Here is a 15,750-nt window from a genome sequence, read left to right as displayed (position 1 = left end):
CTTCTTCTCTCTCTTCAGCCTCTCTGATCAAAGGGAACAGAAACAACTGCACCCAGTTCTCCAGGAACCTGGACTGGCTGGTCAGCAAGCTGGAGAGACTGGAGTCCTCATCAGGTATACTGGATTTCATAGAGTTAACATTAACATATTGGGTATGGAATTGTTTGTTCATGTTGCCAAATGCCTTTATTGCGAGCTAATTTGGGGCTGCATGCATCTAGTGTAAGTTAACCTGAGGCATGACCTGTACTGTAAGCAGTTATAGTGCTGTAATCAAGGAGTCATAGCCTGTTGTATACTCTAATGTCCCAGTCCCAATAGTGTGTTGTAATAAACAAAAATGTTCCACTCAGGTATCCTGCAGGTTCTTCACTATATCCTGAAAGTCTCCTGATTCAATTGTATTCTACTCTACTCTAGGTATCCTGGAGGTTCTCCACTGCATCCTGATAGAGTCTCCTGAAGCTCTGAACATCATCCAGAGAGGACACATCAAGTCCATCATCTCCCTGCTCTACAAACACGGACGCAACCACAAGGTCAGCAAAACAACACATTACTGGTTTTCTAATAAACTCATTCTAAACGTTCTAAACTCATTTTGAACACATTCTAAACACATTCTAAAAGTTATAAACACATTCTAAATGTTATAAACACATTCTAAATGTTCTAAACACATTCTAAAAGTTCTAAACACATTCTAAATGTTCTAAACACATTCTAAACACATTCTAAACACATTCTAAAAGTTCTAAACACATTCTAAAAGTTCTAAACACATTCTAAATGTTCTAAACACATTCTAAAAGTTCTAAACACATTCTAAATGTTCTAAACACATTCTAAACACATTCTAAAAGTTCTAAACACATTCTAAATGTTCTAAACACATTCTAAATGTTCTAAACACATTCTAAAAGTTCTAAACACATTCTAAATGTTCTAAACACATTCTAAATGTTCTAAACACATTCTAAAAGTTCTAAACACATTCTAAATGTTCTAAACACATTCTAAACACATTCTAAATGTCCAAAACACATTCTAAATGTTCTAAACACATTCTAAATGTTCTAAACACATTCTAAATGTTCTAAACACATTCTAAAAGTTCTAAACACATTCTAAAAGTTATAAACACATTCTACATGTTCTAAACACATTCTAAATGTTCTAAACACATTCTAAATGTTCTAAACACATTCTAAACACATTCTAAAAGTTCTAAACACATTCTAAATGTTCTAAACACATTCTAAATGTTCTAAACACATTCTAAATGTTCTAAACACATTCTAAAAGTTCTAAACTCATTTTAAACACATTCTACAAGTTCTAAACTCATTTTGAACACATTCTAAAAGTTCTAAACTCATTTTAAACACATTCTAAACACATTCTAAATGTTCTAAACACATTCTAAATGTTCTAAACTCATTTTAAACACATTCTAAACACATTCTAAATGTTCTAAACACATTCTAAATGTTCTAAACTCATTCTAAATGTTAGAACAACATTCTAAATGTTCTAAACTCATTCTAAATGTTCTAAACTCATTCTAAATGTTATAAACACATTCTAAATGTTCTAAACTCATTCTAAATGTTCTAAACTCATTCTAAATGTTCGAAACACATTCTAAATGTTCTAAACACATTCTAAATGTTCTAAACACATTCTAAAAGTTCTAAACTCATTTTAAACACATTCTACAAGTTCTAAACTCATTTTGAACACATTCTAAAAGTTCTAAACTCATTTTAAACACATTCTAAACACATTCTAAATGTTCTAAACACATTCTAAATGTTCTAAACTCATTTTAAACACATTCTAAACACATTCTAAATGTTCTAAACACATTCTAAATGTTCTAAACTCATTCTAAATGTTAGAACAACATTCTAAATGTTCTAAACTCATTCTAAATGTTCTAAACTCATTCTAAATGTTATAAACACATTCTAAATGTTCTAAACTCATTCTAAATGTTCTAAACTCATTCTAAATGTTCGAAACACATTCTAAATGTTCTAAACACATTCTAAAAGTTCTAAACACATTCTAAATGTTCTAAACACATTCTAAACGTTCTAAACACATTCTAATGTTCTAAACTCATTCTAAACATTCTAAATACATTCTAAACGTTCTAAACACGTTCTAAATGTTCTAAACTCATTCTAAATGTTCTAAACACATTCTAATATTCTAAACACATTCTAAACACATTCTAAATATTCTAAACACATTCTAAATGTTCTAAACACATTCTAAATGTTCTAAACACATTCTAAATGTTCTAAACACATTCTAAATGTTCTAAACTCATTCTAAATGTTCTAAACACGTTCTAAATGTTCTAAACTCATTCTAAATGTTCTAAACACATTCTAATATTCTAAACACATTCTAAACACATTCTAAATATTCTAAACACATTCTAAATGTTCTAAACACATTCTAAATGTTCTAAACACATTCTAAACACATTCTAAATATTCTAAACACATTCTAAATGTTCTAAACACATTCTAAACACATGTATAAATGTTCTAAACACATTCTAAACACATTCTAAATATTCTAAACACATTCTAAATGTTCTAAACACGTTCTAAACGTTCTAAACTCAGAGGCATATATATTCAGTATGAGCAGTGCTTTGGCCTTTAACTTCTTTATTCCGAGGAGAGAGTAAACATGTATGTAAATATGTGGCTGTCACAGCTGTCAGCGTGGCAGCGTGATTTTAACAATAGCCTCGGGCTGCATATCACATAGTTTTAACATTCCTGCTACGTGTTTTACATGCAGTGTTAAACTTGTCACCGAGCCCTGCTGGGTTAATTGGGTTAGCTGGGCATGCAGGAGCACACGCAGGGCCAGTTTGCATCCTGAATGGCATCTCATTCCCTATGTAATACACTACTTTTCACCAGAGCCTACAGTGTATGGGTTGGAAACCCAGTCTCGTAAACACCAGCTGTTGATCCATGCCATGGAATCCTATAGGCTTTTAACAACCAATAAAGACAAAGGGCATGCATGCCCCTCTAAGGGTTATTGGCATAGCATTGCTTACCCACCCAGGGAGGTAATGAAGTGTCTGTTTGTTGCTTAGCGGCATGTGTTATTGTTACACAGAACAAACCACAGGATTATCACCTTCTGTGTTTATGTGTGAAGAGTGTTTCAGTGGTGTGACACACTTATAGAACAGAGACAGAGAGAGATACAGAGAGACCGAGAGACAGAGAGAGACAGCGCCAGAGAGCCAGGGAGAGAGACAGAGAGAAAGAGACAGAGAGCCAGGGAGAGAGACAGAGAGAGAGACAGAGAGAGACAGAGACTGAGAGAGAGAGAGACACAGAGAGACAAGATAGACAGAGACAGAGAGAGACATAGAGACAGAGACCGAGAGACAGAGAGAGACAGAGAAAGACAGAGAGAGCCAGAGAGACAACAGAGACAGAGACAGAGAGAGACAGAGAAAGACAGAGAGAGACAGAGCCAGAGAGCCAGGGAGAGAGACAGAGAGAAAGAGACAGAGACCGAGAGACAGAAGAGAGAGACAGAGAGACAAGAGAGACAGAGACCGAGAGACAGAGAGAGACAGAGAAAAACAGAGAGAGCCAGAGAGCCAGGGAGAGAGACAGAGAGAGACAGAGAGACAAGAGAGACAGAGAGAGACAGAGAAAGACAGAGCCAGAGAAAGACAGAGAGAGCCAGAGAGCCAGGGAGAGAGACAGAGAGAGACAGAGAGACAGCGACCGAGAGACAGAGAGACAGAGACCGAGAGCCAGGGAGAGAGACAGAGAGACAGAGACAGAGACAGGGAGAGAGACAGAGAGAAAGAGACCGAGAGACAGAGAGAGACAGAGAGACACAGAGAGAGACAGAGAGAGACAGAGAGAAAGAGAGAGACAGAGAAGAGATGAAGCTTCATCACATGAATAAAAGTGTGACCGGTTCCTAACACCCTATTCTGTCTACCCTCTGGTACAGTGATGTCATGATGAAGTGTTGAGGCAGCGCATACCACAGCCCATAGGACTCTGTTCAAAAGATGTGCACATTGTCAGACAAGGGAGGATGTTAACACAAGTCAGAGGAATGTTCAAACCCTGATAACTTTAGTAACAAATAGTCAATTCCAGATGCTTTGTCATTGATCTCTAACCTTGCTTGGTTATCTGAAGATCACTGTAGAGAACAGGAGAGGTATAGAGGAATGACCCCTAAAAAGTTTCAGTATGTGATGTCCACCTTTTGTTGTGTTGATGTCCTATAAACAGGCCCAGGGTTTTAACCAATTCCTCTCAGTTCACCTTGACCGCACTCATATTCATCGGGTGTTCTTCCACACACGATCGCTTCCACACACACACACACACACACACACACACACACACACACACACACACACACACACACACACACACACACACTTCCACACAATAACCCCACACACTTCCACACACACACTTCCACACAATAACCCCACACACTTCCACACACACACACACACACACACACACACACACACACACACACACACACACACTTCCACACACACACACACACACACACACACACACACACACACACACACACACACACACACACACACACACACACACTTCCACACAATAACCCCACACACTTCCACACACACACACACACACACACACACACACACACACACACACACACACACACACACACACACACACACACTTCCGCACAATAACCCCAAACGGGTCATCCTGAAGACTGCCAGTGCCTCCCTTTTATCCATTCTTTCTCAATCCCATTGTTTGTCTCTCCCCCTCCCTCCCTCCCTCTATCTCTGTCTAGATCCTGGACGTCCTGTGTTCTCTGTGTGTGTGTAACGGGGTGGCTGTGAGAGCCAATCAGAACCTCATCTGTGATCACCTGCTTCCCAAGAGAGACCTGCTCCTGCAGACACGATTGGTCAATGATGTTCAGAGGTAACAGGAAGTAGAAAGTGTTTTTTTTTAACTTATTTTGTACATAATATTGCTGCTGCCATCATTTATGACTGAAAATAACTTCTGGACATCAGAACAGCGATTACTCACCACAGACTGGTAGAAGCTGTTTCCTTTAACGAGTCCAACGAGTCAGACGTGAAGGACATACTGCTTTCCTGGGAACAGGCCCAAATCCCTGTCATTTGTGTCAAGAGAAGACAGAGAGGTCGGACTGCCTTCGGAGAATTCAAAGGCGAGCGAGTAAACCCCCACTGACATCCGTTCTATTGGCCAACGTGCAATCATTGGAAAATAAAATCAATGACCTACGAGCAAGATTAAACTACTAACGGGACATTAAAAACTGCAACATCTTATGTTTCAGTCAAGGCTGAACGACGACATGAACAACATACAGCTGGTAGGTTTTTTACACTGTATCGGCACAATACAACAGCAGCCTCTGGTAAAGACAAGGGGTGGAGGTCTATGTATATCTAAGGATGTCTCGAGGTTTTGCTCACCTGAGGTAGAGTATCTCATGATAAGCTGTCTACCTAGAGAGTTTTCATCTGTATTTTTCATAGCTGTCTACATAACACCACAGACCGATGCTGGTACTAAAACCACACTCAATGAGCCGTATACCCGTCACGTTGTATAATGATAGGAGCCAGGCGCAGGAATACGAAAATATATATATTTTTTCATTTCTTTACCCAATATAGCCTACGTCATGAACATGACGGGGACGAAGCCCAAAACAAACACGTATATATATATAACACAGGGCTGTAATCCCAACAAAGAGTGAGGTGTAAACCTCTAATAAATACATGGAACGAGACCCGTAATAACAACACACGGGACGAGACCCGTAATAACAAGACACGGGACGAGACCCGTAATAACAACACACAGGACGAGACCCGTAATAACAAGACACGGGACGAGACCCGTAATAACAATACACGGGACGAGACCCGTAATAACAACACACAGGACGAGACCCGTAATAACAAGACACGGGACGAGACCCGTAATAACAATACACGGGACGAGACCCGTAATAACAACACATGGAACGAGACCCGTAATAACAACACACGGGACGAGACCCGTAATAACAACACACAGGACGAGACCCGTAATAACAAGACACGGGACGAGACCCGTAATAACAATACACGGGACGAGACCCGTAATAACAACACACGGGACGAGACCCGTAATAACAAGACACGGGACGAGACCCGTAATAACAACACATGGAACGAGACCCGTAATAACAACACATGGAACGAGACCCGTAATAACAACACATGGAACGAGACCCGTAATAACAACACATGGAACGAGACCCGTAATAACAACACATGGAACGAGACCCGTAATAACAACACATGGAACGAGACCCGTAATAACATACACGGGACCAGACCCGTAATAAGTGCACACTAACACAGTAACACATTAGGCGATACAACAGAGCACAGGTACTCACAAGACCAACGGACATGGAACAATAATCAACAAGGACAATGGTGAACAGAGGGCACATATATATACACATACTAATCAGGGGGAATGGGAACCAGGTGTGCGTAATGAGACGAGACAGTCCGGGGTTGGTGGTAATGATCCAGTTCAGTGACGCCTAGAAGGCCGGTGACGTAGATCTCCGTGACAATACTTCCATAAGCAAACAGGAAAACGCTCATCCAGAGGCGGCGCTTCTAGTGGACTTTAATGCAGGGAAACTTAAATCCGTTTTACCAAATTTCTACCAGCATGTTAAATGTGCATCCAGAGGGATAAAAACTCTAGACCAGCTTTACTCCACACACATATACGGGTACAATGTCCTCCCTCACCCTCCATTTGGCAAATCTGACCATAATTCCATCCTCCTGATTCCTACTTACAAGCTAAAATTAAAGCAGGAAGCACCAGTCACTCAGTCAATAAAAAAGTGGTCAGATGAAGCAGATGCTAAACTACAGGACTATTTTGCTAGAACAGACTTGAATATGTTCCGGGATTCCTCTGATAGCATTGAGGAGTACACCACATCAGTCACTGGCTTCATCAATAAGTGCATCGATGACGTCGTCCCCACAGTGACTGTACGTACATACCCCAACCAGAAGCCATGGATTACAGGCAACATCCGCACTGAGCTAAAGGGTAGAATTGCCGCTTTCAAGGAGTGGAACTCTAACCTGGGAATTTATAAGAAATCCCGCTATGCCCTCCGACGAACCATCAAACAGGCAAAGCATCAATACAGGACTACGATCGAATCGTACTACACCGGCTCTGACGTTCGTCGGAAAGGGGAGCACAGCTGAGAGCTGCCCAGTGATGTGAGCCTACCAAACGAGCAAAATTACTTCTATGCTCAATTCGAGGCAAGTAACACTGAAACATGCATGAGAGCATTAGCTGTTCCGGGCGACTGTGTGATCATGCTCTCCGCAGCCGATGTGAGTAAGACCTTTAAACAGGTCAACATTCACAAGTCCGCAGGGTCAGACGGATTTCCAGGACATGTACTCCGAGCATGCGCTGACCAACTGGCAAGTGTATTCAATGACATTTTCAAACTCTACCTGTCTGAGTCTGTAATACCAACATGTTTCAAGCAGACCACCATAGTGTTCTTGGGAACAGGAACTAAGGTAACCTGCCTAAATGAATACCGACCCGTAGCACTCATGTCTGTAGCCCTGAAGTGCTTTGAAAGGCTTGTCATGGCTCATATCAACACCTTTATCCCAGAAACCCTAGACCCACTCCAATTTGCACACCACCCTAACAGATCCACAGATGATGCAATCTCTATTGCACTCCACACTGCCCTTTCCCACCTGAACAAAAAGAACACCTATGTGAGAATGCTATTCATTGACTACAGCTCAGCGTTCAATACCATAGTGCCCTCAAAGCTCATCACTAGGCTAAGGACCCAGGGACTAAACACCTCCCTCCGCAACTGGATCCTAGACTTCCTGACGGGCCGTCCCCAGGTGGTAAGGGTAGGTAACAACATCCGCCACCCTGATCCTCAATACAGGGGCCCCTCAGGGGTGCGTGCTCAGCCCCCTCCTGTACTCCCTGTTCACTCATGACTGCACGGCCAGGCACAACTCCAACACCATCATTAAGTTTGCAAATGACATAACAGTGGTAGACCTGATCACCGACAATGACGAGACAGCCTATAGGGAGCGGGTCAGAGACCTGACCGTGTGGTGCCAGGACAACAACCTCTCCCTCAACGTGATCAAGACAAAGGAGATGATTGTGGACTACAGGAAAAGAAGGACCGAGCACACCCCCACTCTCATCAACGGGGCTGTAGTGGAGCAGGTTGAGAGCTTCAAGTTCCTTGGTGTCCACATCACCAACAAACTAACATGGTCCAAGCACACCAAGACAGTCTTGAGGAGGGCACGGCAAAACCAATTCCTCCTCAGGAAACTAAAAATATTTGGCATGGGTCTTCATATTCTCAAAAGGTTCTACAGCTGCACCATCAAGAGGATCCTGACTGGTTGCTTCACTGCCTGGTATGGCAACTGCTCGGCCTCCGACCGCAAGGCACTACAGAGGGTAGTGCGAACGGCCCAGTACATCACTGGGGCCAAGCTTCCTGCCATCCATGACATCCATACCAGGCGGCGTCAGAGGAAGGCCCTAAAATTGTCAAAGACTCCAGCCACCCTAGTCATAGCCTGTTCTCTCTGCTACCGCACGGCAAGCGGTACCGGAGCGCCAAGTCTAGGTCTGAGAGGCTTCTAAACAGCTTCTACCCCCAAGCCATAAGACATCTAATCAAATAGCTAGCCAGACTATTTGCATTGCTGGTGCCCCCGCACATTGACTCTGTACCGGTACCCCCTGTATATAGCCTCGCTATTGTTATTTTACTGCTGCTCTTTAATTATTTGTTACTTTTATTTCTTATTCTTATTTTTTTGAGGTATAATTTTTTAAAACTGCGTTGTTGGTTAATTAAGGGCTTGTAAGTAAGCATTTCGCTGTAAGGTCTACCTACACCTGTTGTATTCGGCACATGTGACAAATAACATTTTATTTTATTTTGATTTGTTCCTATGCACCGTAGAATTAGAACTAGAATCATTCTAATTTTTTTATGTAATCATTGTAATTCTTAGGTGTTTTCATTCTAATTCTATGATGTAATCATTGTAATTCTTAGGTGTTTTCATTCTAATTCTATGATGTAATCATTGTAATTCTTAGGTGTTTTCATTCTAAATCTATGATGTAATCATTGTAATTCTGGTAATTACATTAGTCATAAATTCACTCTTGATTTGCAACTGCACGTGTCTTGCTATCCAAATCAGTGTGATTAAATATATCTCAACACAGCTTTTTTGACTGCAATATAATAAAACATAAAACCTGGAATAGAAATATGAATAATGTCTAATCTATCTGGCTGTCTCACTGTGATTGTAAATGTGGATGTGTTTCTCCAGTATGAGGCCCAACATCTTCCTAGGAGTGGCGGAGGGTTCAGCCCAGTATAAGAAGTGGTACTTTGAGCTGATGATCGACCAGGTGAACATTACTTTTCTTACATTCCTTTGCAAATGTGTTTTGATTATTGTGTTTTAAATAGTATTGCCAAGTAAAATATTTAAGATGTGTTTTGTCACTTGTCCAATGTCTCTCTCTCTGTCTGTCTGTCTACCTGTCTCTCTCTCTGTCTGTCTGTCTACCTGTCTCTCTCTCTCTACTATCTCTCTCTGTCTGTCTACCTGTCTCTCTCTCTCTACTATCTCTCTGTCTGTCTGTCTACCTGTCTCTCTCTCTCTACTATCTCTCTCTGTCTGTCTGTCTACCTGTCTCTCTCTCTCTACTATCTCTCTCTGTCTGTCTGTCTACCTGTCTCTCTCTCTACTATCTCTCTCTGTCTGTCTGTCTACCTGTCTCTCTCTCTGTACTATCTCTCTCTGTCTGTCTACCTGTCTCTCTCTCTCTACTATCTCTCTCTGTCTGTCTGTCTACCGGTCTCTCTCTCTCTACTATCTCTCTCTGTCTGTCTGTCTACCTGTCTCTCTCTCTACTATCTCTCTCTGTCTGTCTGTCTACCTGTCTCTCTCTCTCTACTATTTCTCTCTGTCTGTCTGTCTACCTGTCTCTCTCTCTCTCTATACTATCTCTCTCTCTCTGTCTGTCTACCTGTCTCTCTCTCTCTACTATCTCTCTCTGTCTGTCTGTCTACCTGTCTCCCTCTCTCTCTCTACTATCTCTCTCTGTCTGTCTGTCTACCTGTCTCTCTCTCTCTACTATCTCTCTCTGTCTGTCTGTCTACCTGTCACTCTCTCTCTACTATCTCTCTCTGTCTGTCTGTCTACCTGTCTCTCTCTCTCTACTATCTCTCTGTCTGTCTGTCTACCTGTCTCTCTCTCTCTACTATCTCTCTCTGTCTGTCTGTCTACCTGTCTCTCTCTCTCTACTATCTCTCTCTGTCTGTCTGTCTACCTGTCTCCCTCTCTCTCTCTACTATCTCTCTCTGTCTGTCTGTCTACCTGTCTCTCTGTCTCTACTATCTCTCTCTGTCTGTCTACCTGTCTGCCTCTCTCTCTCTCTACTATCTCCCTCTGGTTGTCTGTCTGACTCTCTCTCTCTCTCTATGTCTATACTATCTCTCTCTGGCTGTCTGTCTGACCCCCTCTCTCTCTCTCTCTCTCTCTCTCTCTCTCTCTCTCTCTCTCTCTCTCTCTCTCTCTCTCTCTCTCTCTCTCTCTCTCTTTCTCTCTCTCTCAGGTGGACCACTATGTGACCAGTGAGCCATCTCACCTGCGTGTGGGATGGGCCTCCACTAAGGGTTACGCCCCCTACCCGGGGGCTGGAGAGGGCTGGGGGGGCAATGGGGTGGGGGATGACCTCTACTCATACAGCTTTGACGGACTCTACCTGTGGTCAGGTACGTCCTCTGAGGTTTTGAATGCTCACCTGTCCTGGTTTTACCCACAGTTCTTTCTGTGCCTTACACTGTTATTTTAATGTCACGTTGAAGCTTATACTGTATAAGTTCTCTGCCCTCGTGATGTGAAATACCACTGCTGTTTTGAGAGTTGGGCATTGAAATCCTGAGGTAATCGTTTTGTGGTCAAGAGCAAAGGAAAAGTAACAGTACATTAAACCCCTCAACCAACCTTTCCTCATCAGTCACACTGACCCTTGTCTAAATAGGCCCAGACCCTATCTATCTATCTATCTATCTATCTATCTATCTATCTATCTATCTATCTATCTATCTATCTATCTATCTATCTATCTATCTAATCTATCTATCTATCTATCTTCCCTCTGCACTTCCTACCATTTGACACCTTACACTGCCCTTACTGTTCCTCATGACTTCCCTACTCCCTGTCTGAAGAGGCCCCAGACTCAGTCTGTTCTCCATGACTTCCCTACTCCCTGTCTGAAGAGGCCCCAGACTGAGTCTGTTCTCCATGACTTCCCTACTCCCTGTCTGAAGAGGCCCCAGACTGAGTCTGTTCCTCATGACTTCCCTACTCCCTGTCTGAAGAGGCCCCAGACTCAGTCTGTTCTCCATGACTTCCCTACTCCCTGTCTGAAGAGGCCCCAGACTGAGTCTGTTCCTCATGACTTCCCTACTCCCTGTCTGAAGAGGCCCCAGACTCAGTCTGTTCTCCATGACTTCCCTACTCCCTGTCTGAAGAGGCCCCAGACTGAGTCTGTTCCTCATGACTTCCCTACTCCCTGTCTGAAGAGGCCCCAGACTCAGTCTGTTCTCCATGACTTCCCTACTCCCTGTCTGAAGAGGCCCCAGACTGAGTCTGTTCTCCATGACTTCCCTACTCCCTGTCTGAAGAGGCCCCAGACTCAGTCTGTTCTCCATGACTTCCCTACTCCCTGTCTGAAGAGGCCCCAGACTCAGTCTGTTCTCCATGACTTCTCTACTCCCTGTCTGAAGAGGCCCCAGACTTAGTCTGTCCTCCATGACTTCCCTACTCCCTGTCTGAAGAGGCCCCAGACTGAGTCTGTTCTCCATGACTTCCCTACTCCCTGCCTGAAGAGGCCCCAGACTTAGTCTGTCCTCCATGACTTCCCTACTCCCTGTCTGAAGAGGCCCCAGACTGAGTCTGTTCTCTATGACTTCCCTACTCCCTGTCTGAAGAGGCCCCAGACTCAGTCTGTTCTCCATGACTTCCCTACTCCCTGTCTGAAGAGGCCCCAGACTCAGTCTGTTCTCCATGACTTCCCTACTCCCTGTCTGAAGAGGCCCCAGACTGAGTCTGTCCTCCATGACTTCCCTACTCCCTGTCTGAAGAGGCCCCAGACTGAGTCTGTTCTCCATGACTTCTCTACTCCCTGTCTGAAGAGGCCCCAGACTGAGTCTGTTCTCCATGACTTCCCTACTCCATGTCTGAAGAGGCCCCAGACTCAGTCTGTTCTCCATGACTTCCCTACTCCCTGTCTGAAGAGGCCCCAGACTCAGTCTGTTCTCCATGACTTCCCTACTCCCTGTCTGAAGAGGCCCCAGACTCAGTCTGTTTTCCATGACTTCCCTACTCCCTGTCTGAAGAGGCCCCAGACTCAGTCTGTTCTCCATGACTTCCCTACTCCCTGTCTGAAGAGGCCCCAGACTCAGTCTGTTCTCCATGACTTCCCTACTCCCTGTCTGAAGAGGCCCCAGACTGAGTCTGTTCCTCATGACTTCCCTACTCCCTGTCTGAAGAGGCCCCAGACTGAGTCTGTTCTCCATGACTTCCCTACTCCCTGTCTGAAGAGGCCCCAGACTGAGTCTGTTCTCCATGACTTCTCTACTCCCTGTCTGAAGAGGCCCCAGACTGAGTCTGTCCTCCATGACTTCCCTACTCCCTGTCTGAAGAGGCCCCAGACTGAGTCTGTCCTCCATGACTTCCCTACTCCCTGTCTGAAGAGGCCCCAGACTGAGTCTGTTCTCCATGACTTCCCTACTCCCTGTCTGAAGAGGCCTCAGACTGAGTCTGTTCTCCATGAGTTCCCTACTCCCTGTCTGAAGAGGCCCCAGACTGAGTCTGTTCTCCATGACTTCCCTACTCCCTGTCTGAAGAAGCCCCAGACTGAGTCTGTTCCTCATGACTTCTCTACTCCCTGTCTGAAGAGGCCCCAGACTGAGTCTGTTCTCCATGACTTCCCTACTCCCTGTCTGAAGAGGCCCCAGACTGAGTCTGTTCTCCATGACTTCCCTACTCCCTGTCTGAAGAGGCCCCAGACTGAGTCTGTTCTCCATGACTTCCCTACTCCCTGTCTGAAGAGGCCCCAGACTTAGTCTGTTCTCCATGACTTCCCTACTCCCTGTCTGAAGAGGCCCCAGTCTGAGTCTGTTCTCCATGACTTCCCTACTCCCTGTCTGAAGAGGCCCCAGACTGAGTCTGTTCTCCATGACTTCTCTACTCCCTGTCTGAAGAGGCCCCAGACTGAGTCTGTTCTCCATGACTTCCCTACTCCCTGTCTGAAGAGGCCCCAGACTGAGTCTGTTCCTCATGACTTCCCTACTCCCTGTCTGAAGAGGCCCCAGACTCAGTCTGTTCTCCATGACTTCCCTACTCCCTGTCTGAAGAGGCCCCAGACTGAGTCTGTTCTCCATGACTTCCCTACTCCCTGTCTGAAGAGGCCCCAGACTGAGTCTGTTCTCCATGACTTCTCTACTCCCTGTCTGAAGAGGCCCCAGACTGACTCTGTTCCTCATGACTTCCCTACTCCCTGTCTGAAGAGGCCCCAGACTGAGTCTGTTCCTCATGACTTCTCTACTCCCTGTCTGAAGAGGCCCCAGACTGAGTCTGTTCTCCATGACTTCCCTACTCCCTGTCTGAAGAGGCCTCAGACTGAGTCTGTTCTCCATGACTTCCCTACTCCCTGTCTGAAGAGGCCCCAGACTGAGTCTGTTCCTCATGACTTCTCTACTCCCTGTCTGAAGAGGCCCCAGACTCAGTCTGTTCTCCATGACTTCCCTACTCCCTGTCTGAAGAGGCCCCAGACTGAGTCTGTTCCTCATGACTTCCCTACTCCATGTCTGAAGAGGCCCCAGACTGAGTCTGTTCTCCATGACTTCCCTACTCCCTGTCTGAAGAGGCCCCAGACTGAGTCTGTTCTCCATGACTTCCCTACTCCCTGTCTGAAGAGGCCCCAGACTGAGTCTGTTCCTCATGACTTCCCTACTCCCTGTCTGAAGAGGCCCCAGACTGAGTCTGTTCTCCATGACTTCCCTACTCCCTGTCTGAAGAGGCCCCAGACTGAGTCTGTTCTCCATGACTTCCCTACTCCCTGTCTGAAGAGGCCCCAGACTGAGTCTGTTCTCCATGACTTCCCTACTCCCTGTCTGAAGAGGCCCCAGACTGAGTCTGTTCTCCATGACTTCCCTACTCCCTGTCTGAAGAGGCCCCAGACTGAGTCTGTTCTCCATGACTTCCCTACTCCCTGTCTGAAGAGGCCCCAGACTCAGTCTGTTCTCCATGACTTCCCTACTCCATGTCTGTCTCTAGTTCACAGGAGGGAAACGGTGGTGGAGATGTCTCAAAAACAAACAAGCATCCATCCATCCATCCTCTCCTCTCCTCCCCTCTCCAGGCCGTATCCCCCGGGCAGTGGCCTCCATCAACCAACACCTGTTGAACAACGATGACGTGGTGAGCTGTTGTCTGGACCTGGGCGCTCCTTCCATGTCCTTCAGGATCAACGGCCAGCCAGTACAGGGCATGTTTGAAGACTTCAACACAGACGGATTCTTCTTCCCTGTGGTCAGCTTCTCAGCCGGGGTCAAGTAAGGGGCCAGCACACACACACATACACACACACACACACACACACACACACACACACACACACACACACACACACACACACACACACACACACACACACACACACAGACATGCAGGCAGTCACATACACTTCACACACACCTCACACACACACACACACACACACAGACAGACAGACACACACACACACACACACACACACACACACACACACCACACACACACACACACACACACACACACACACACACACACACACACACACACACACACACACACAAACACACACCCAAGCACGCAGGCAGTCACATACACACCCAGGCACGCAGGCAGTCACATACACTTCACACACACCTCACACACACACACACACAGACAGACACACACACACACACACACACAGACAGACACACACACACACAGTCACACACACCCAGGCAGGCAGACACACACACACCCAGGCAGGCAGGCACATACACTTCACACACACTTCACACACACACACAGACAGGCACACACACACACATACAGACAGACAGACACACACACACACACACACACACACAGACAGATACTTGTGGACACACACACACACACACAGACAGACAGACACACACACAGACAGATACTTGTGGACACACACACACACAGACACACACACACAGACGCATACTTGTGGACACACAGACACACACACAGAGACGTATACTTGTGGGGACACACACACACTCACACACACAGACGCATACTTGTGGACACACACACAAACTCACACACACAGCTTCTCCGTAGGGGTCAAGTAAGCGTCCAGCTAGGTTAATTAATGAATTATTAGGCACATTAATAAGGAACTGTAATGAGGTGAGAAGGCTGTGGGGATGGTGGTTGTCAGTCGACAGTTCTTTTAGAACAGCAGTAGGTGCAGGTAG

General features: G+C 45.2%; 1 protein-coding gene across 9 annotated transcripts in view; it reads left to right on the top strand.

Moving 5' to 3' along the window:
• LOC110529177 (ryanodine receptor 3) overlaps positions 1 to 15,750 on the top strand; it is a 245,343-nt gene that overhangs the window by 87,334 nt on the left and 142,259 nt on the right. For all 9 annotated transcript variants that reach the window (XM_036984659.1, XM_036984663.1, XM_036984662.1 and 6 more), the window contains 6 exons: positions 19 to 114; positions 421 to 539; positions 4,867 to 5,000; positions 9,515 to 9,596; positions 10,809 to 10,968; positions 14,628 to 14,820. In XM_036984659.1, the coding sequence (XP_036840554.1) occupies positions 19 to 114; positions 421 to 539; positions 4,867 to 5,000; positions 9,515 to 9,596; positions 10,809 to 10,968; positions 14,628 to 14,820 (784 nt within the window). The remainder of the gene's footprint in view (positions 1 to 18; positions 115 to 420; positions 540 to 4,866; positions 5,001 to 9,514; positions 9,597 to 10,808; positions 10,969 to 14,627; positions 14,821 to 15,750) is intronic.

Source organism: Oncorhynchus mykiss, chromosome 8, assembly GCF_013265735.2.
Source record: "Oncorhynchus mykiss isolate Arlee chromosome 8, USDA_OmykA_1.1, whole genome shotgun sequence".
NCBI classification, from domain to species: domain Eukaryota; kingdom Metazoa; phylum Chordata; class Actinopteri; order Salmoniformes; family Salmonidae; genus Oncorhynchus; species Oncorhynchus mykiss.
This window is presented reverse-complemented; position numbering and strand designations above follow the sequence as displayed.